This window comes from Camelina sativa, chromosome 15, assembly GCF_000633955.1.
Source record: "Camelina sativa cultivar DH55 chromosome 15, Cs, whole genome shotgun sequence".
NCBI lineage: Eukaryota > Viridiplantae > Streptophyta > Magnoliopsida > Brassicales > Brassicaceae > Camelina > Camelina sativa.
Genome location: NC_025699.1, coordinates 6,148,325 through 6,168,581, shown reverse-complemented (window position 1 = coordinate 6,168,581; position 20,257 = coordinate 6,148,325). Strand labels below are relative to the sequence as shown.

Here is a 20,257-nt window from a genome sequence, read left to right as displayed (position 1 = left end):
GTTAGAATAATCGCAAGACATGAAATTTTTTCTCGTATAATCAATTTTGGCTTAAACAATTTGGAGCCAAAAACATAGCACTGTATAGAGTTTGAAATTAGTGGGTTTTTTTTCATTTAGGCCCAATGATAAGAGCCCGTTTCAAAAGGATCCCATTGAATAATTTAACAGTGTGTAATACATCTAGTTTACACGTCAGCTTCATTCGCCGGCGATTATTACAATCGTCAACCTCGCCGCCGGCAAGAGAATAATGGCGTATCACCAACCGTACGATCCTTACCAAGTCTATCTACCTCATTCTCATCCACATCCTCTTCCGCCACAGTTCTCTGACGAACCCGGGGCAATTAACACGCTCTTTGTCTCTGGCTTGCCTAACGATGTTAAGGCTCGTGAGATCCACAACCTCTTCCGCCGCCGTCACGGATTCGAGTCTTGTCAGCTCAAGTACACTGGACGCGGTGATCAGGTTCTGCAATTTCCTACGAATTCCATTTTTAGAAAAAGCTGTTTACTTTATGATTCTAATCGATGTTAAGCTTTCTGAAATCACCTTGGTTATGTAAGGTTGTGGCGTTTGCAACATTCACGAGTCATGGGTTCGCTATGGCTGCATTGAGTGAGCTAAATGTAAGCTTCACTTCGATCGATGTGTTGACTCTTTTGGTGATGGTTGTGCTACATCATATTCTGAAAATGTCTTGTGTGTACATTGTGTACTGAGTTTGATTGTGGTGTCAAACTTTATATAGGGTGTGAAATTTGATCCTCAAACAGGATCAACTCTACATATAGAACTAGCTAGATCAAACTCTAGAAGAAAAGAAAGACCAGGTAATTTAAGACTTTACTCTGTTCTTGCTATTGAGTTAGTATGGTAGAGAGACATCTATGAGTAATGAACCGTCTTTGTGGATAGGGAGTGGGCCTTATGTTGTGATTGATAACAGAAACAAGAAACCGTCTAAGTCTCAGGATGACCAGAGTGATGAAGGTAATGTTCTGGTTACCTTGTGATTTCTGAATTTTGTTAATGTATGCTTTTTGTTTCTGAATGATCTTTGAATACATGTAGTAGATAGCGATCCTGATGAGGCGCAGGAACCTGGTAATAGCGATTCTCCAAAGGAAAATGATAATTCCAAAAGGTCGAAAAATGGTTATTTAGAAGGCTGGTTTTTGTAGTCTTTCTATGTCAAAAGCAGTTGACTAATGCCAACTGATTTAATTTACAGTGAAGCGGACTCTGATCAAGATAGTAAGGCACCATCTGCTAATGTAAGTACAAGCCAAATCTAATCTTTCAGCCTGTTGCTATTTCTCTTCGACTCTTTCTCTAGTTTGTTGAAGATTAAGAAAATGTTATCTATTACTATAAGTTACTTCCATATAAACTTGTTTATGGTTCAGTAGCTTATTAACACATTTATCTACAGGGACACTTGGAAAAAGCATGTGAAGGAAGTTCTGGTGCTCGACCATGTTCAACCTTGTTTATAGCTAATCTAGGGCCTAATTGTACAGAAGAGGAACTTAAACAACTCATATCTAGGTAAACTTGTGCATATTTCTTCAAAACTTATTGTTAATTGCCATTAATGAAAAGTAGATTGATCTGAATCCGTTTGCTTACAGATATCCTGGTTTCAATATCCTGAAAATCAGAGCAAGAGGTGGAATGCCAGTTGCTTTTGCTGATTTCGAGGTATAAGTTGTTATGCATTCTTAGAATTTTGTCTTTACAGTCTATATTCTTACTCTCAGCAATAACAGGAAATCGAGCAAGCTACTGATGTCATGAATGAACTTCAAGGGTACCTCTTATCCTCTTCAGACCGAGGCGGCATGCATATAGAGTAAGAGTTGATTAGTTTATATTTGACAGTCTGCCTGATTATTACACTCATGGCTATCAGAGCTAAGCCAAGTTCACACACTGGTTCTTCTTTCTTCTAGATATGCAAGATCGAAGATGAGGAAACAGTAAAGATTTTCGCAACCATAGAGCCTCACTTCTCAAATGGAGAATGTAGTCGGTAATGAGAGCTGTATTTCTCTTCTGCCAATAGTATTCTCTTCTGAAAACGATATAGAGATCAGAAGCAAATGAGAGCTGTATTTCTTATTTGAAATTTCCCCTGACTATTTGTTTTCATGAAGATGGATCATGAAGATATATATGTGTACAGATATTTATTTTAGACTCCAAGATTTTTCTATTAAGATCTCTAAAGTATGTATAAGCACACAGAAGATTTTTAATGGGGATGGAGAGAGACAATCTGCCATTGTCATACAGTGAGTAAACATCCATGGAACGTCATTTAATCACTGCCCCACCACAGTCCAAGCCATTTTTGGGCGTTTCTTGTGTGTTTAAATTTGAGAAAATTGTTAATTGGTGATGCGGATAAGTAGAAAAGATACCCTGGACCCTATGCAAGTATGCATCACTGTTATAACAGGCAAAGTCAGATTCAGATTCAGACCTAACTTCTTTCTCTCTCTCCCTCTCTCCCTCTCATGTATCATTATTACATTTTGGAGGCTTCCAAATTCCAATGTCGATATCGTGGGAGTAAGGAAAAAAGCCTTCTCATAGTTTTGTTTTCTCCTGTTCATCTCTCTCCTCTGCAGGGCAATTCTTTTGACTCTCCAAAACCAATAATTCAAATTTCGAAAGAAGAAAAGGCTTCTTGTTGTTTTGTGCTTTTAACAATTTTCAATTCCTTGATAAGATATTTAGGCATTTAGCAACTGTTTTTGCATCTTACCCCGCTATACAAACAAAAAATTGCTGTGTTGCCAGCATTGGACCAACATTACTCAAAACAGGGGACCTTACTAAACACCCTATCAACTAAAAGTTTCGTAAGCCACAGTAACTCAGCTGTCTTGATCTTTAGTATTGCTTGTTGTTATGGTTTAGTTCAAACCTCTGACTTCTTTCTCTCTCCCTCAAAGCTAGTCTTGGTGATTCAACAGATAGCCTTTCACTGAACCTATCCGACCCATCATTAGTTAGGTGACCGCTGTAATGATCTGCCCAGAACCGCCCGCTTCTGTTGCCTGCCTCTGAACCTGGTGTCGATGCATAGTTTCCATCCATTATCATATCTCCTTCCAGTATACGCAACACCTTCATTATTGACCAGATGTCATTTAGTATCATCAGAAAAATTAAATTGAATGATCCGAATGAGACTGAAGAATATGATTTTCTTTTGATTACCTGAGACATGCGTGGCCTCAAATGTGGATCTCTCCGTATGCACAATGAAGCTGCATGAAGCATACAAATGACCTCACTTTCTACAAAATGGTTGCCAAGCCTCGGATCGATAAGTTCATCTACCGCATATTCTTCTAGTAGCGGACGTGCCTGAGATAACAACAATCATCAGTTCTACCACTTTGATCAGTTCTATTACTATTCTGAAATATTTAAGATATGAATTTCTTACCCATTCAGTGAGGCATTGCTGGCCTTTTGGCCTGGTGATATCAATGGCTTTGCGGCCAGTGACTAGCTCAACTAGAACAACCCCAAACGAGTAGACATCGGCTTTTTCTGTGATTTGCCCACTTTGAGCATATTCTGGGGCTAAGTAGCTACACACCAACAAAGTACTTTCCTTTAGCAATAGAAAAATTGTTCAAGTAAAGGAAGAAAACTATCAATTTAGTTGATGTCTCACCCGAACGTTCCTATCACTCGTGTATCTACACCCAGTTCTCCATCAGGCTGCCATCTCGCTAGGCCAAAATCTCCAACCTGATAACATTATGGAGGAAACTCAGGACGAAGCATATGTAAACAGACACAATTAAAAACATGTGCAGTTACAATGAATGAGCAAGGCCATATTTATATATACCAGTGGCTCATTATCATGAGTGATGAGGATGTTGTTAGGCCGCATATCTCGGTGGACAATACAGCCAACTCTGCACTCTTCGTGAAGATACCGAAGACCTCTAGCAGCTCCAACGGCAATCTTTTGCCGTGCTGACCATTCCAGAGTTTCCTTTTGGCGACCTAGATAAGAGCTTGATACTGAGCAAACATTTCTCTACCACAAAGAGTTCAAATGGAAAATTCTAGGGAACATTACCGTATAGATGGGAATCAAGTGAACCGTTGCATATGTATTCGTAGACCAAGAGCCGTCTGCTGTCTTCAATGCAGAAACCAATTAGCATAACGACATTTCTATGCTGAGCACAGCTGAGAACTTCCACTTCGGAGCAAAACTCTACATCTCCCTGAGAACTGGCCAGTTTGTGTTGCTTCACTGCAACTACCTGACCTTCCGGTAGCACACCACGATGAACAGATCCATAACCACCTTCAGCCAAAAAGTTAGCCTGTGAAAACCCACCTGTTGCAAGCTCTAACTCTGCGTATGAAAACAGCCTTGGAGGTTTCCCAAATACTGGCGCCTTGTGCTGGCAGATAGAACAGAGAGGAGGAGGACCAGGGGGAGCACTTCGAGAGAGTGATATTGCATCTCTTAGGCTTCCACTAAACTCCATATCAATCCTTCGACTAGACGACAAACCAGCTTCTACATCAAGTTTAGAGAACTTTTCAAGCAAAGCCTTTGTAGTGGAAATTTGTGCCCTATCATCATTTTTCCATAGGCTTTCTTCAGCCTCCTGCGATGACTGGCGATGGTTGGTAATATATTCTGATATCCATGGCTGAAACCTCATACTCGTCGACGCTAATGACTGACTCTCGCTCTCCGTTTCAGAGCCAGAATCGTCAAGATCATTCTCCTTGATGACCAATGCTCCATCCTTCTTCATGTATCCGTTCATTCCCAGTGTGAAAAAAGGTGAAGTTCCCGGGTCAGAGCTCGACACTGATGAAGTCCCCGCTTCTGTACTTGTGAATGGTGTCCCCAGCTCAGGGCTGCTAGTAGGAGTTACAGGTAGTCCTTTTGAGTTCTTGGCGTGTTTTTCAGACGCTGCTTCTGGTCCAGTTGGTAAAGGAGTCTCTTTGTCAGCATCCTTTTTAGGCGATCCAACCAAGTTTAAGCGTAAAACTTTTGCCTGAGAACGCTTCATTACCACAATGTTACACTGCAATTCATCCATACACCGTTTCTCTTCCTGCTTGAGGTGTCTGTAAGACAAAACCACACATCACATGTTAGTGAAAGTAAATTATAATTGTTTAACCCATCATTAAGAGATCTTCCCATATAACGTTATTAGTATGAGAGTAGCTTATTACTTGTCCAGAACTACCCAGTTTGCTTGAGCTTTCTTCGACTCCGCAGCAACCGCTCCGCAGGGTGATCCAGAAACAATCTTAATCTTGACATTTATCTACAAAGCAAAACACAAACAACAAAATAGCATGAGAAACAACATGTGATGGTTTCACAGGATCAACATAGGTAAAAAAGCCTGCATAGAGAGACCAACCTTATTGGGATCATAGACATCGTGAAGCTGGAGAATCATTTGGGAACAAGTGTCAGTGAGATCACTCTTTATCTCAGGAAGTGCTTCAGAATGTGATTTCCGATGGCCACTTGCACAATCCCCAGCAAACATAGGGAAACTCCTAGTGAAACCCCAAAGTTTTCGTCCTACACATTCATCAAGAAAGCAAATGAGAAAACAATCAATCAAGACCAGACCAAAAGTGTTAACAAAAGAGCGACAAGAAAAGTACAAACCAGAATTGTGAGAAGGGACAACAACAATGAGGGTAATGCAATCCCCAGGCTGAACGACATGAGTTAAAGCCCAAATCAAAGCTGTCTTTGGAATCTCTCGAGAGGCTTTAACAGCAACAATAACCTTTTGAGCTCCATCAGATACTAGAGGCTTTTCCTGCTTCCCTCGCTTTTGAAGTCGACTCATTTGAAGATTACAATAACCAGAAAGAAGAGAAGAGAGGAGAATGCAAAGAGATTGTCTTGACCCTGTTGTGTTTTCACTTTAGAAGAACTGAAGAACACAATCCTCAGAGAAAAGTGTACTTTGTTGGAGAGAAAGATAAAAAAAGGGCTGAATAGATTCTGGAAGATACCAAGTTTTCTAGCTTTGCATTATTTGAGTATGCCCCCACCAAGTTGGAAATCAAGACAAGAACCAAAGACTCTCTCACCCTTTGATTGCAGATGAATACAAAAAAACTCACAGACTTTGACAATACCTCTGCTCTCTGCTGCTTCTTCTTTTTTTTTTTACCACTTTCTCCAATGAATCACATGAAACTGAAAAAAGAACACAGTACCAAGAAGATCCTTTCTTTTCTTTCACACACACCCAACGGATTCAACGCCAAGATGCCTCTCAAATAGATTCCTTATCCTCTCAATAATACCCCAAATCAAGTGAAGAACTTTATTGAATCTTCTTCCTTCTCTGTTGTCAAATCACTCATTTCTTCAAGTCAAAGCTATAAACAGCCTCTTGATTTTGGATCTGACACAACACAAAAGAGACAAAAAAAGTATTAAAAAAAAACTGTTTAAGAATTCTCGAACTTTATCAAGACAAAAACCACATAAGAATCACTTAAAAAGCTATTCTCAACCTCAAAATTTCATCAACTGCAATATACAAAGAAACAAAAAAAATCGCAATGGAGGAAGAAGAATAAAAAAAACCTTGAAATCGAAATCCTTGATAAAGAAAAACACACAGAAACTAGAAGAAGAAGAAGAAGAAGAAGAAGAAGAAGAGAACAGAAACGATTTGACAGAACCAAAAAGAAAAAGGAATTTTTTTCGCAATAAACCAATACGAAGGGATGATAGATAGAGAGAGAGAGACATAAGATGATTAAAACATATTTAATAGTAGTTTTTAATCACATACTGCCAGAGATACTAAATAATAATTTTACAACGATTACAGAACCACACAAGTACCCAAAAAAAAAATTCACCAGCGAAGCAAAGCTCTCACATGAAATTCACCGCCATGAAAATAGATAGGAGACGANCAAAAAAAAAAAAAAAAAAAAAAAAAAAAACTGTTTTAAGAATTCTCTACCTTTTATCAAGACAAAGACCACAAAAGAATCACTTAAAAAGCTATTCTCAACCTCAAAATTTCATCTGCAATATACAAAAGAAACAAAAAAAATCGCAATGGAGGAAGAAGAAGAAGAAGAGAACAAAAAAAGGAAAAGGAATTTTTTTTTCGGAATAAACCAATAAGAAGGGATGATAGATAGAGAGATATGTAGATGATTAATTAAATTGTTTTTAATCACATACTGCCAGCCAGAGAGATACAAAGATTAATAATACAAATTTACAGAACCACAGCTACAAAAAAGAAAAATCACCAGCGAAGGTCAGCTCTCACATGAATTTCACCGCCATGAAAAATAGATAGAAGACGATGGAGTGAGACCAGACGAGAAGAAGAAGAAGAGAACACAAACAAAATTTTAGGGAAAGTGATCTTACCAGAGGTGGGTTTTTTCAATATTTAATTGTTTTTGTCTGTCTTCAATTCATGTAAGGGGGCTTCTTCTTCTCCTTTCACATCAAAAAGCACGACTACAGAGAGAGATATAGTACTAATTTGCTGCTGCTGAGAGAGAGAGAGTAGAAACTTAGGGGATAACCGCGAAAATATGTTTACAGTTTTTTTTTTTTTTTAGGGTTTTTTTTTTCCTTTCTCCCTCTAGTCCTATTTTAGTCTAATCTCTCTTCTCTTCTTATGTGTTGCTTTGTTTTGTAACTACTCTCCTAACTACTTATGTGATTATGTCTAATGATGAAAGCTTCTCCTTATTATTATTTATTAATAATATCTCTTTTGTCTTTTCCAATGCTACTCCTTTTTTTTTTCATGTTTTTATGAAATATAAGTATAGATTATGGGATTATGTTATGTTTTAGCCTTTTTGAATAAATAATCTTATTATAATTATCTTAATTTAAACTTTGAATGATAACAACTAAAAAGTTTTGGGTTGTTATTATCTATAAGTATGTATTGACTTTTTAACTATATATTAAAAGATTAGGCTTTGGGAAACCACTATACCTTTATAGGTCCCAGTTTGACTATGGGACTAAATCTGAAAAGTGAAAATCTCAATTTTTGTGAATTTCATAACCACAAAAAAATGATCATAAACAAGTGATTAGCTCCAAAAATAATCACAATCATGAACTNAAAAAAAAAAAAAAAAAAAAAAAAAAACTGTTTTAAGAATTCTCTACCTTTTATCAAGACAAAGACCACAAAAGAATCACTTAAAAAGCTATTCTCAACCTCAAAATTTCATCTGCAATATACAAAAGAAACAAAAAAAATCGCAATGGAGGAAGAAGAAGAAGAAGAGAACAAAAAAAGGAAAAGGAATTTTTTTTTCGGAATAAACCAATAAGAAGGGATGATAGATAGAGAGATATGTAGATGATTAATTAAATTGTTTTTAATCACATACTGCCAGCCAGAGAGATACAAAGATTAATAATACAAATTTACAGAACCACAGCTACAAAAAAGAAAAATCACCAGCGAAGGTCAGCTCTCACATGAATTTCACCGCCATGAAAAATAGATAGAAGACGATGGAGTGAGACCAGACGAGAAGAAGAAGAAGAGAACACAAACAAAATTTTAGGGAAAGTGATCTTACCAGAGGTGGGTTTTTTCAATATTTAATTGTTTTTGTCTGTCTTCAATTCATGTAAGGGGGCTTCTTCTTCTCCTTTCACATCAAAAAGCACGACTACAGAGAGAGATATAGTACTAATTTGCTGCTGCTGAGAGAGAGAGAGTAGAAACTTAGGGGATAACCGCGAAAATATGTTTACAGTTTTTTTTTTTTTTTAGGGTTTTTTTTTTCCTTTCTCCCTCTAGTCCTATTTTAGTCTAATCTCTCTTCTCTTCTTATGTGTTGCTTTGTTTTGTAACTACTCTCCTAACTACTTATGTGATTATGTCTAATGATGAAAGCTTCTCCTTATTATTATTTATTAATAATATCTCTTTTGTCTTTTCCAATGCTACTCCTTTTTTTTTTCATGTTTTTATGAAATATAAGTATAGATTATGGGATTATGTTATGTTTTAGCCTTTTTGAATAAATAATCTTATTATAATTATCTTAATTTAAACTTTGAATGATAACAACTAAAAAGTTTTGGGTTGTTATTATCTATAAGTATGTATTGACTTTTTAACTATATATTAAAAGATTAGGCTTTGGGAAACCACTATACCTTTATAGGTCCCAGTTTGACTATGGGACTAAATCTGAAAAGTGAAAATCTCAATTTTTGTGAATTTCATAACCACAAAAAAATGATCATAAACAAGTGATTAGCTCCAAAAATAATCACAATCATGAACTCAGATCTCTCTAAATTTGTATGCTTTACTTGTATATTAGTTAATTTTACCCTGTTTTATGTAAACAAGTGAATGTAAAATGATCACAATGCAATTGCTTTTTCACATATACATAATGATATGAAAGATATCCAGATTTGTATAATTAGTCTTTGTTGCTAATTACATGGATTTGAATTTTGCTTAGCTCCAAAATTGCTTGAACTGAAAGATAGCCAATGTTGGTCTTTATACTTTTCTTCTTTACCAGTAGTTGTTCTTTTTTTAGTATTATAGTATAGAACTATAGACTATATTAGCTTATAAAAGGAACTCTTTAGTTTGAATTTAAACTTCTTCTTTTTAGTAGCTTTCTGACCATATACTTTAGTTTCTCCTAAATACCCTCTCGATCACCAAAATTATCAAATGTGACATAAACCAACGTTTTGTTACCTCGGGAAATGGAACATTTTGAATCAAACGCAGTCTCCATCTCTAAACGTGATTTTTTAAAGAAGAACGTACATACTCTTTTTATAAATACCAATTTTCAAAGCTGCCAAAAACAAGTACGTAGTCACACAGCCGACACATCTGATCAAATTTTGCAAGTTGTATTTTTAAAACTGACTATATAACTATGGGTCTTGTAATTACAATAAATTATTGCTAACAACCATTCAAAACTAAAATAAACGAGGCTAACCTTACTTACTTCTTAATAAAATAAAAAGAAACCGAATTCTTTTTAAAGAAACCCGTGATTGGCTTTGCATGAATTCAACTAAAGTAGAATTCATCGGATCGGATTATATTAGACAATGTGAAAGTTAATTACAAGTATTCTAATATGTAAGAGACAAAAAAAAAGAGAGAGAGAGAGGATAGATGGTCCAAAATGTGTAAGTATAGAACAGAGCACAATCACAGGTAGTTCAGGTTCGGTGTCATGTAGTAAACCTCCGTAGGTCCGTCCAACCCATACACCCTATCCCCCCTAATCATTATCTTTCTAATTCCACTCTTTTTAAAAAATTTGTTTTCCCATTATTACAAATTTTAAATACTAAATATTCAAATCATGTGGTCCTCTATGCAAATTTCCACACGACGCATGATCCCACGATAGTATATCTCTGAATCAAAAAAAAAATCTAATTCGATTTACAATTTTGTTTTTTCATCTTTTTGCAAAGATAGTTCGATAGTAGTAATAGTTAGTTTATTGTTTGAATCTGATTAGAGAGTTGAGACAATTAATCTAGTTACGAGTTAATTATTATGGGTCCCAGAACGGTCCTTTCACGTAAGCTCTGTCGCCTTCACGGGACACATCATCAACGGCGGCCAATGCCGTCCCAGCTGCAATCAGTCTCCTCCTGTCACACTTGCACCCACACACATTAACTATATACACTTCTTCTTCTTCTTTTGTTTTTCAGACTATCAACAAGACCAAACAACTCTACACGTAATCGTAACAGTATGTATAGGTCTAAACTCTAAAGTCTAAACTATTGTGTACTATTTAGTAGTTGATCGTTGTTGAAATGTTATGAGTTCTTCAAAATAATAATAAAAAAGATTATAATAACGACAACGTTTACTGGCGTTTTTTTTTATTTTTGATAGGGTAGGTGCCGGCATGAGCATGTATGATGTACGCAAAGACAAAGAACTTAATTAATTAGTGGGAGGGGTTTACTCAAAACTTCATTGTAACCAAACTGACGTTAAAAATAGAAGAAGTATTAATCAATTCGTGGTGAGTACTTAAACTGAGGAAGGAATAAAATACAATATATTTTTTAGTTTTCGTTTGAATCAAAGCTTCATAAATAGTTCATATTCATATACTATATGCAACAGATATTTGAATTTTGATACGGAACAAAGTCTGTTAATTATCCCACTTTTCAAAGCGGTCCATTGTCTCATGTTTTCGAGTCCTCGACCCATATTATTATTAACATATAAAGCAACTAAAAGTCTAAAACTTCCACGATTAATGGGTTCGAAAAAAACGACGTTTGTTTGGATAGATCTGATACAAAAGTTCCCAATTCCACATTCAAAACTCGATACCGTAACGCTTATACGATTATACTAATTTGTTTTATGTAGAAATAACGAAGCTTTATAGATTAATCATGCGTTGGTTTTGTCTAAGTTTTGTCTAACGACATGGCAAAATTTGTAACGTACTCCATTTTTGATAGATTGCATATCGTGCAGGCCATCTTTCATTAAGAAAATTACATGCACTTTTTTAAGGACATTGCTTGGTCGTATTCGTTATTATATTAGTATGTGCATACTAATCGGTCCTACATCAATAGTTTAGAGACAATGACCCTTAATTAAGTCGCTTATTAGCTCGTAACTTACGTTATACTAGTAGATTGCTAGCGACCATTAGTTGTACTTGTACTTGGACACTGAACTATTAACCATAATTTCGTGCTATAGTGGAGAGTATAACACAAATATATGGATTCTTGTGATATTACTAGACCCTGCTTAAGATACCATTAAACAAACAAGCAAAAACTAACATGAAAATCGCAGTTGCACCATGCTTTGCGTGATACCTAAAGCTTCCGAATTGTAGGTTTACCGTTTGAGGCTTTTAAAAGCTTGTATTTTGATTTCTTTTTTCTTTTAATGTGTTTTTTTTTTTTTTTTTCCATTTGAAAACATTTGTCACAAAGAACACATGAATATGGTTTATGCCTTTTTTTGGGAAACATAGAAAAAATAATAATCAGTCAACTATTTAGTTCTACCAATCATTTTCAAATATACACTATCAATTTTCGTTTAAGTGTTGTTTTTATGATTCAAATTTTCTTTCATAATAAGTGTAATTCTTGATTTGCAATGCAGATTTTTTTAAAAATATTTTAGTTTTTTTACTACTGTATTAATGTGTTGACCAATAAAAAAAACTATAAAATCTATCAATAAATGATAAAACATAAATTTAATTGTTTTATTTGAATGAAAAATTAGACAGAAGGAACTATAACATTGACTATAATTCTTGTCAATACTAATCGTCTAATCCCATTTGCATCTGTAAAAACAGTGAAAGAGCTACTCTAAAAAGCAGAGTTTACAAGAAAAGAGCTAATAAAAGCAATCAAGTTGAATTTATTTTTGAAAAGATTGTTATTTATTTGTGTTTTTATATTAATGAAATACGGAACAATGAATTGTCGCTTCCCTCTTTAATACTGTGTTTTTTTTTTCCGAGGTTGCGTCTTAATTAGTTAATGCGTTTTGCAATTTCGAGGAAAAAATTACGTCCAGAACGGTAGCATACATTTATGATTCTGAATAAAACTAAATAAATAAACAAACGTAAGTGTAATATTGATTACTGTACCAGGTACGTGTATAATCAATTTGTAGAAGAACTCAAAACTTATACTACTACTGTAAACTAGAAAATTTGACATAATGTGATACGGTTTGATCCACGTCACGGTATTTACACGTGAGACCATATGTATAGATAAATCATGCAAATCTACTGTAGAACTAGAAACAATGAAAAATGACCTGGTCCACTACATGCCATTTTCTAGCTTCTCGTTACTGCAACTACGTTTTTAATATTACCCCCATGCAGGTCCAAAGTGTACAACTATTAGCATGAAAAAAGGTAGTAGTATTTTTATCCAACCATCATTACAATTATACTCTCCAACATCCGCACATCAATCATAACACCTTTATACAGGTGTGGTACCTGCACATATAGTCCAATCATCATCATACTACTATATGATCTATGTTTACATATATATGCTCATGAAGAAAAAATATCTTTATGCTAATTTATTTTCTTAAATTCAATTTGTATTACCTTTTGCAGATAAGATTTCGGGTTTGAGATCTTTTTACGTGTCTGAGTGATTTTGTCTCTCAAGTTTGGATCACAAAATTAAATGACATGTGAATGGTAAGATGTTGAAAGGCCATGTGAGATAGTATCATCATCTGCATTGGGTCGAAATGCCAATTTTTTTTTCATAATGTGATGAAGAGAAGAGACAATGACCCTACACTAATAAATTGCATGTTCTCTCTATCTTCAACATAAGCATACATCACTAACTTGTATGGGTCTCTTTTGTTACGTCAACAATGACATGTAACTATCTTCATCCCAAAATTTCTCAATAACTATCTTTATTTAAACACATATTGGTATGGGCACTAGCCACTAATTAATACTAATATTTAACGTTAATAAAACAAATTGACATGTAATGTAACTATCTTTATCATCGTCTCCATTTCTCTTCTCATCATCATTCTACACTTCCAATAAACTAAAAAATTAGTATCACCAAACTGGCCCAATGGGCTTGTATTACTTTTTTTTGCTCATTTAGGCCCACGTATAGGCCGTCGCAGGTACAAAATTCGTAACAGAAGAAGATTCATTCGGGAAAACAGAGTCTCTCGAGGAACATTAGGTTTCTTCGTTAATAGATGGGGAATTAGGGTGAGAAAACTCATTGGTGAAGCTTGAGATAATGACGGCAATGGGAGATCTTCCAGAGGATTTGGTAGAGGAGATACTCTCAAAGGTACCGATGACATCTCTGAGAGCAATACGATCTACTTGCAAAAAGTGGAACTTTTTATCGAAAAATCGGATCTTTGGATATAATAAAGCAACAGCAGCAAGGAAGCAGTATATGGGGATTATGATGATGGATTCAAGGGTTTGCTCAATGGAATTCGATCTTCAAGGGATCCAAAACGACAACAACTTGGTGGTTGATGATCCATCTATTATTATTAAACAAGTAAGTGGTAGACTCGAACAAATCGAGGTATCCCAAGTCTTTCACTGCGACGGTTTAATTCTATGCGTCGTTAAAGACAACACAGGGCTGTTTGTATGGAACCCTTATTTAGGACAAACTAGGTGGATTCAACCCAGAGAGAATTACAAGTACAACAGTCTAGACAGGTATGCTCTGGGATATGACAAGAACCGTAACCACAAAATCTTGAGGATTTTCGATTTGTATCCAAATCCAAGCAGAAACCGTGTTTTTAGGTACGAAGTCTACGACTTTAGCTCTAATTCATGGAGGATTCTTGATGTCAAACTCGAGTGGGATATACAGTCTCATACACGGTGCGTGTCTTTCAAAGGGAACACTTATTTTCAAGCACAAAAGAAAAAAGTAGAGGGAGGAGTAAAGACAACAAATATAGAAGATGTTCTACTCTGTTTTGATTTTACAAACGAGAGGTTTGGACCGCCTCTGTCTCTGCCGTTTAACTCTTACAACGCAGAAGTTTTTGTGTCTCTATCTTGTGTTAGAAAAGAAGAGAAGCTCGCTATGTTATATCAACGCTGGGGGACGCCTCAGACAATCGAGTTTTTCGTTACGGATAAGATTGATCCCAATGAGGTTTTGTGGCGCAAGTTTTTGACAACGTCCACTGGTTTTCATGTCGACACTTTCTCTGGGAGCTTTTTCATTGACGAGGAGAAGAACGTTGCTGTGGTTGTCGATCTAGATATGAGGAACGAGAGCTTTTGCTACCAAACAGTTTACATTATCGGACAAGATGATTACTTCAAATCTGTGAATATCGGAGTTGCCCCAAACCTCGCTATATCTTACCCTGGATGGAATCCTACCGCATACTGTGTTCCCCTTGTGTGCTCTTCTTCCTATGTTCCAAGCTTAGTTCAACTACAAATCAACAAAGATGGAAGTTAATAATTAGTTCCATGTACATACAATACTTTTTTTTAATTTGTTTATTGCATCATCTTCCTCCGTTTCATTCCATTGACAATTTAAACAGAGATTTACATAATCATTTCAAGACATACACATCCAACGAAAGTGAATAAAACGACGCTTTTACTTGTGATACACACTTATCATCATACCAGTTTAATACATCACTAAACTGACCCAATGGGCTTATATCTTTTATATAAATTTAGGCCCGGCCCACGTATAGACCGACGGAGGTTCAAAAAAATTTGTAACTGCAAGAAGATCGGCAAAAAAAGAAAGCAAGATTTGCCGACGGGGGACGGATTTCTCCGATCAATTTAGAGACGAAGCTTTTTTCGTTTGAAGAAATTTCGTGAATTGATCTCGGAGGTAGATGGGAATCGATAGCTTGCTTGTTTAAAGTGTTTAAAAAAAAACGACGATGGGATTAGGGTTAATGTGTTTCTAAGTTTTAAGCGAAGCGATTGTGTGATTTGGTTGAACGGAAATGGATACTCCGGCGTCGGATGGAACAGCGACGAGGAGGACGTTAAGGAGAAAAGTAAGTAGGAAGAACTACGACGAGAATGCGATGGATGAATTGATTGAGAAGCAAATAGGTGGGAATCTAAAGAAAAAGTTCAGGACGAAGCAAGATTTGGAGAAAGAAACAGAGACGGAGGCTCTGATAGCCTTGTCCGTGGGTTTCCCAATCGACGAATTGCTTGAAGAAGAGATTCGAGCTGGTGTCGTAAGAGAATTGGGCGGGAAAGAGCAGAACGATTACATTGTGGTTCGGAATCATATAGTAGCTAGGTGGAGGGATAACGTTAGGATGTGGCTACTCAAAGATGAGATTAGAGAAACTGTTAGCAGTGACTGTGAGCATTTGATTTCAGCTGCTTATGATTTTCTCTTGTTTAATGGTTACATCAATTTTGGGGTTTCTCCATTGTTTGGGCCTTACATTCCTGATGAGGGAACCGAGGGATCAGTCATTGTTGTTGGTGCTGGACTTGCTGGTTTGGCTGCTGCAAGGCAGCTTTTGTCATTTGGGTTCAAGGTTCTTGTTTTAGAAGGTAGGAGTCGTCCTGGTGGACGAGTTTATACTCATAAGATGGGAGATAAGGATAGATTTGCAGCCGTTGAACTCGGTGGTAGTGTTATCACTGGTCTACATGCGAACCCACTTGGAGTTCTTGCGAGGCAGCTTTCTATTCCTCTTCACAAGGTTAGAGACAACTGTCCTTTGTATACTTCGGAAGGAGCAGTTGTTGATAAGGTAGCTGACTCCAATGTTGAGTTTGGTTTCAATAAACTGCTTGACAAGGTCACTGAAGTGAGGGAGATGATGGACGGGGCAGCTAAGAAGATTTCTTTGGGTGAAGTCTTGGAGACTCTCAGGGTATTGTACGGTGTAGCTAAAGATCCTGAGGAAAAGAAACTTTTTGACTGGCATCTTGCTAACTTGGAATATGCTAACGCTGGGTGTCTTTCGAATCTTTCAGCTGCTTATTGGGATCAGGATGATCCATATGAAATGGGTGGGGATCATTGTTTTCTTGCTGGTGGGAACTGGAGACTGATAAATGCATTAGCTGAAGGGTTACCCATAATGTACGGGAAAAGCGTTGATACTATCAAGTATGGAGACGGAGGAGTTGAAGTCATTTCTGGCAGCCAGATATTTCAAGCTGACATGATTCTTTGCACCGTGCCGCTTGGTGTCCTGAAGAAAAAATCTATCAAGTTTGAGCCAGAGTTACCTACAAGAAAACAAGCAGCAATTGACAGGTTGGGGTTTGGGCTTCTGAACAAAGTTGCCATGCTTTTCCCGTCTGTCTTTTGGGGTGAAGAGTTAGACACCTTTGGATGCCTCAACGAGAGTAGCATCGACCGAGGAGAGTTCTTTCTGTTCTATGCCTACCATACAGTCTCTGGTGGCCCTGCCTTGGTTGCCTTAGTTGCTGGAGAAGCTGCTCAGAGATTTGAGTTAACAGAACCATCTGCTTTACTTCATCGTGTTTTAAAAAAACTCAGAGGTAATGTTTTATAACGTCATCAACCTTTTGCTGCATTGAAAAAAACTCAGAGGTAATGTTTTATAACGTCCCAATTTTTCGATATAACAATGTTTTTTTTTTTGAAATATTTGCAGGCATATATGGTCCTAAAGGTGTTGTTGTACCTGACCCAATACAGACAATTTGCACAAGGTGGGGAAGTGATCCTTTTTCATATGGGTCATATTCTCATGTAAGGGTTGGTTCATCTGGAGCGGACTACGACATTCTAGCTGAAAGTGTAAGAAACCGACTATTCTTTGCTGGTGAGGCCACTACAAGACAACATCCTGCCACAATGCACGGTGCCTACTTGAGCGGTTTAAGAGAAGCCTCGCGGATTCTACACGTTGCGAATTTTTTCCGCAGTTATCCAAAGAAACCTGTTCAAAGATACAGCGGAGTTAACATCGATGTTCTTGAAGATCTGTTCAGAAGACCCGACATTGCAACTGGGAAGTTGTCATTTGTCTTCAACCCATTAACCGACGATCCGAAATCAACTGGATTAGTCAGAGTTTGTTTTGGAAACTTTGAAGACGACCCAACCAATAGACTTCAGCTTTACACTATTCTTTCCCGGGAGCAAGCTAACAAGCTTCAAGAATTGGACGAAAATAGTGATGGAAACAAACTGTCCTATCTGATCAGTGCTCTTGGATTAAAGCTAATGGGTGCCAACTCAGTGCTAGACACAGGTGGTGCGTTGATCAGTGTCATAGCCAATGCACGCAAAGGCCGAAGGGTAATGCGTTAGCCCTTAGCAGGCCCTGGGTTGTTGCAGGTTTCTTTCTTTGTCAGTAGTTTGTGACTCATTTTCCCAGAGAAACCTGAACTTGTCAAGATAAGTTCATATTCTTTACTAACCCCGTCACATAGTTTCGGCTTTGCCTTATTTCCTTGTCATTTTGGGGACATTCTTTTATGTTTCTGAAACTGCGCCATGTATACAAAACAATGAAATATAGAGAATCAACGTTTCCTGGCAAAAGAACATCTTTATCTCTCTCTCTCTTCAGATATATAATCTTTGTTTGACTATGTTTTTTAACTCGTGGTTGAACCTTTGATACACTTGTTATACACGTCTTCTTTTGACTCCACGTTAATTACTACTATAAATAGTAACACTGTAACAGTTTGATATATTGTAAAAAGGATTAAAGGTACACAGTCTACACAGAGTCGTTAGCTTCTTTGTCACGTTAAAATTACTGAAAAGGACAAGGTAGAAAACTTAATTATATAAGAAAGGGAAAAGGAAAGTAAATTATATATTACAGCCCTAAAAGCGAAGGTGTTTACAGAAGCTGGAAAGAAGGACGAAAGAGATTAGAGAATGAACGATCTTCCAAGGGACTTGGTAGAGGAGGAGATTGAAAGTGCATCAGAGCTCTGAAGGTGACAGGAGCCTGCGGAGTGTCTCAGAGCGCTGATATGCTGACGTGGTAGTTGAGCTGACGTGGAAGAAGATTATGGGAGTCGTGATAAGGAGCGTGAGAAAAAAGGAAGAGGAAGATCAAGATATACACGAGAAGATTGAGAGTATATTTGATCGAGAGGATTAGGGAGGATATTTCTTAGGATAAGGAATATTTCCTTTTAGTTAGGGATTCACAAAGATCTAGGTTAGAGATCATTTGTGAAGGGTTTAAAAGGACGAGGGCTGGCCGCAAAAAGAGTCAGCACTCGTGGGATAAGTTTGAGAGATTTGTAAACCTTCGAGCAAACAAAAAGAGCTTTGAAGGTGAGTGTGTTTTACTCTTTTAGATCTACACAGGGTGTTGTGTTAGATAGACAAGAGAGTAGGCTTAGATTCATAACTTGTAAAAAGGGAGTTTTATAAGTTTGAATAAAAGCGTTTGCTTGGCGCGTTTCCAAGCGATTTAAGTGATTGTCATTCTCTATACCTTTACAATTGGTATCAGAGCAAGCACCTGATAAAAAGTTCTGATATCCTTTTTCAACAGGTGAGATCTTGCGGCAAGGGTATGGAGAAATCACTGGATTTTGTTGCGGTTCAATCACCATTGAAACTCGATCCTGAGTGCTTTGGTTTTTGGAAAGTGTCGATCAAGCAGGCCATCTCAAGCATTGACATGGAAGCTTGGTTTGCGGTGGAAGATGGTTGGTCTCATCCGACGGAGAAAAATGAGAAGGGAGACTTGGTGCTTAAGCACAGGAAGAAATGGACGGCCGAAGAAAAAGCGGAGTCCAAACATAACTCACAGGCTCTATCAGTTATCTTCAAGTCTTTGCCTAGGGACATTTTCAATCAAGTTCAAGGATGTGACGCGGCCAAGGAAGCATGGGACATTCTGGTAGTCACGTTTGAAGGCACAAGTAGGGTCAAACGTACAAGGTTGGACAATCTTGCTTCGGATTTTGAAAACTTGCACATGACAGAGACTGAGTCAGTTGCTGAGTATAGCAGTCGTCTGAGTGGTATTGCACAAGAAGCTGTAGTTCTGGGTAAACGCTACAAGGACAAGAAGCTGGTGAAGAAATTTCTCAGAAGTTTGCCAGACAAGTTTCAACCACACAGGTCTGCTATTGATGTTTCACTGAATTCTGATGAGCTCAAGTACAATCAAGTAGTTGGGATGATGCAGGCATTTGAGATACAGCTGAAGAAGAAGGAAAAGATAAATGAGAAATCATTTGCTCTCAAAGCCATTGAGGAACAGAAGATTGCAGAGTCTCAGGAAGTTGCAGATGAAGAAAAAGTCGGCTTGCTGGTTAAGAAATACTTCCGCAAGATGGAAAGAGGTCAGCGGAAGGGAACAACACCGGTCTTGAAATCCGATGCTGATAAGGAAATCAGAAAGGGTGACAAGCAAGAACGACAGTGTGCTGAATGCGAAGGTTTTGGACATTACAAGTCTGAATGCCCAAACAACAAACGGAAGAATTCCTTGCAATGCTATGGATGTAAGGGATACAGTCACACCAAGTTTGATTGTCCTTCACGAGAAAACAAGCAGAAGTCTTACATCACTTGGAGTGAAAGCGACTCAGATGAAGAGGTCGGCAAAGGAGAGGTTCTTAACAGCTTCCTTGCACTGCTGGGTGTTATTGAGGAAGATGAAGAAGATGATGTGG

General features: G+C 37.2%; 4 protein-coding genes across 10 annotated transcripts; 3 read left to right on the top strand and 1 right to left on the bottom strand.

The window, feature by feature from the left end:
• LOC104745629 (U2 small nuclear ribonucleoprotein B''-like) lies at positions 166–2,297 on the top strand. 3 transcript variants are annotated; one of them, XM_010466926.2, is made up of 11 exons: positions 166–472; positions 571–633; positions 756–837; positions 923–997; positions 1,079–1,151; positions 1,239–1,281; positions 1,440–1,555; positions 1,639–1,708; positions 1,777–1,859; positions 1,960–2,014; positions 2,081–2,297. In XM_010466926.2, the coding sequence occupies exons 1-10, from the start codon at positions 254–256 to the stop codon at positions 1,988–1,990; spliced, it is 855 nt and encodes a 284-aa protein (XP_010465228.1). In that variant the 5' UTR covers positions 166–253; the 3' UTR covers positions 1,991–2,014; positions 2,081–2,297. The 3 variants fall into 3 exon arrangements, with proteins under 3 accessions (XP_010465228.1, XP_010465230.1, XP_010465227.1); XM_010466928.2 differs by having other exon boundaries at positions 167–472; positions 1,082–1,151; positions 1,960–2,297; XM_010466925.2 differs by having other exon boundaries at positions 167–472; positions 1,960–2,297.
• On the bottom strand, positions 2,680–8,885 carry LOC104745626 (inactive protein kinase SELMODRAFT_444075-like). 5 transcript variants are annotated; one of them, XM_010466919.2, is made up of 10 exons: positions 6,636–6,796; positions 5,697–6,450; positions 5,440–5,606; positions 5,246–5,340; positions 4,119–5,134; positions 3,882–4,042; positions 3,702–3,778; positions 3,468–3,615; positions 3,236–3,385; positions 2,680–3,142 (listed from the first exon to the last, which is right to left on the bottom strand). In XM_010466919.2, exons 2-10 carry the CDS (start codon positions 5,881–5,883, stop codon positions 2,906–2,908), a joined length of 2,238 nt encoding a protein of 745 aa, XP_010465221.1. In that variant the 5' UTR covers positions 5,884–6,450; positions 6,636–6,796; the 3' UTR covers positions 2,680–2,905. The 5 variants fall into 5 exon arrangements, with proteins under 5 accessions (XP_010465221.1, XP_010465222.1, XP_010465223.1 ...); XM_010466920.2 differs by lacking the exon at positions 6,636–6,796 and adding an exon at positions 8,633–8,885 and having other exon boundaries at positions 2,883–3,142; XM_010466921.2 differs by lacking the exon at positions 6,636–6,796 and adding an exon at positions 6,937–6,971 and having other exon boundaries at positions 2,883–3,142.
• Positions 13,794–15,138, top strand: LOC104745625 (F-box/kelch-repeat protein At3g13680-like). The gene has a single exon (XM_010466918.1). The coding sequence runs from the start codon at positions 13,878–13,880 to the stop codon at positions 15,084–15,086; it is 1,209 nt and encodes a 402-aa protein (XP_010465220.1). The 5' UTR covers positions 13,794–13,877; the 3' UTR covers positions 15,087–15,138.
• Positions 15,374–18,149, top strand: LOC104745624 (lysine-specific histone demethylase 1 homolog 2-like). Its single transcript, XM_010466917.2, has 2 exons — positions 15,374–17,134; positions 17,251–18,149. Exons 1-2 carry the CDS (start codon positions 15,601–15,603, stop codon positions 17,910–17,912), a joined length of 2,196 nt encoding a protein of 731 aa, XP_010465219.1. The 5' UTR covers positions 15,374–15,600; the 3' UTR covers positions 17,913–18,149.

Excerpts from the sequence above, each read along its gene's own strand:
- LOC104745629 (XM_010466926.2), top strand. The coding sequence starts at position 254 with ATGGCGTATCACCAACCGTACGATCCTTACCAAGTCTATCTACCTCAT. Across the intron at positions 473-570 it reads ACACTGGACGCGGTGATCAG|GTTGTGGCGTTTGCAACATT; the intron begins GTTCTGCAATTT and ends TGGTTATGTAAG. Across the intron at positions 1,860-1,959 it reads CGAGGCGGCATGCATATAGA|ATATGCAAGATCGAAGATGA; the intron begins GTAAGAGTTGAT and ends TCTTTCTTCTAG.
- LOC104745626 (XM_010466920.2), bottom strand. The coding sequence starts at position 5,883 with ATGAGTCGACTTCAAAAGCGAGGGAAGCAGGAAAAGCCTCTAGTATCT. Across the intron at positions 5,135-5,245 it reads AACTGGGTAGTTCTGGACAA|ACACCTCAAGCAGGAAGAGA; the intron begins GTAATAAGCTAC and ends TTTGTCTTACAG. Across the intron at positions 3,779-3,881 it reads CTCATGATAATGAGCCACTG|GTTGGAGATTTTGGCCTAGC; the intron begins GTATATATAAAT and ends TAATGTTATCAG.
- LOC104745625 (XM_010466918.1), top strand. The coding sequence starts at position 13,878 with ATGACGGCAATGGGAGATCTTCCAGAGGATTTGGTAGAGGAGATACTC.
- LOC104745624 (XM_010466917.2), top strand. The coding sequence starts at position 15,601 with ATGGATACTCCGGCGTCGGATGGAACAGCGACGAGGAGGACGTTAAGG. Across the intron at positions 17,135-17,250 it reads TGTTTTAAAAAAACTCAGAG|GCATATATGGTCCTAAAGGT; the intron begins GTAATGTTTTAT and ends AAATATTTGCAG.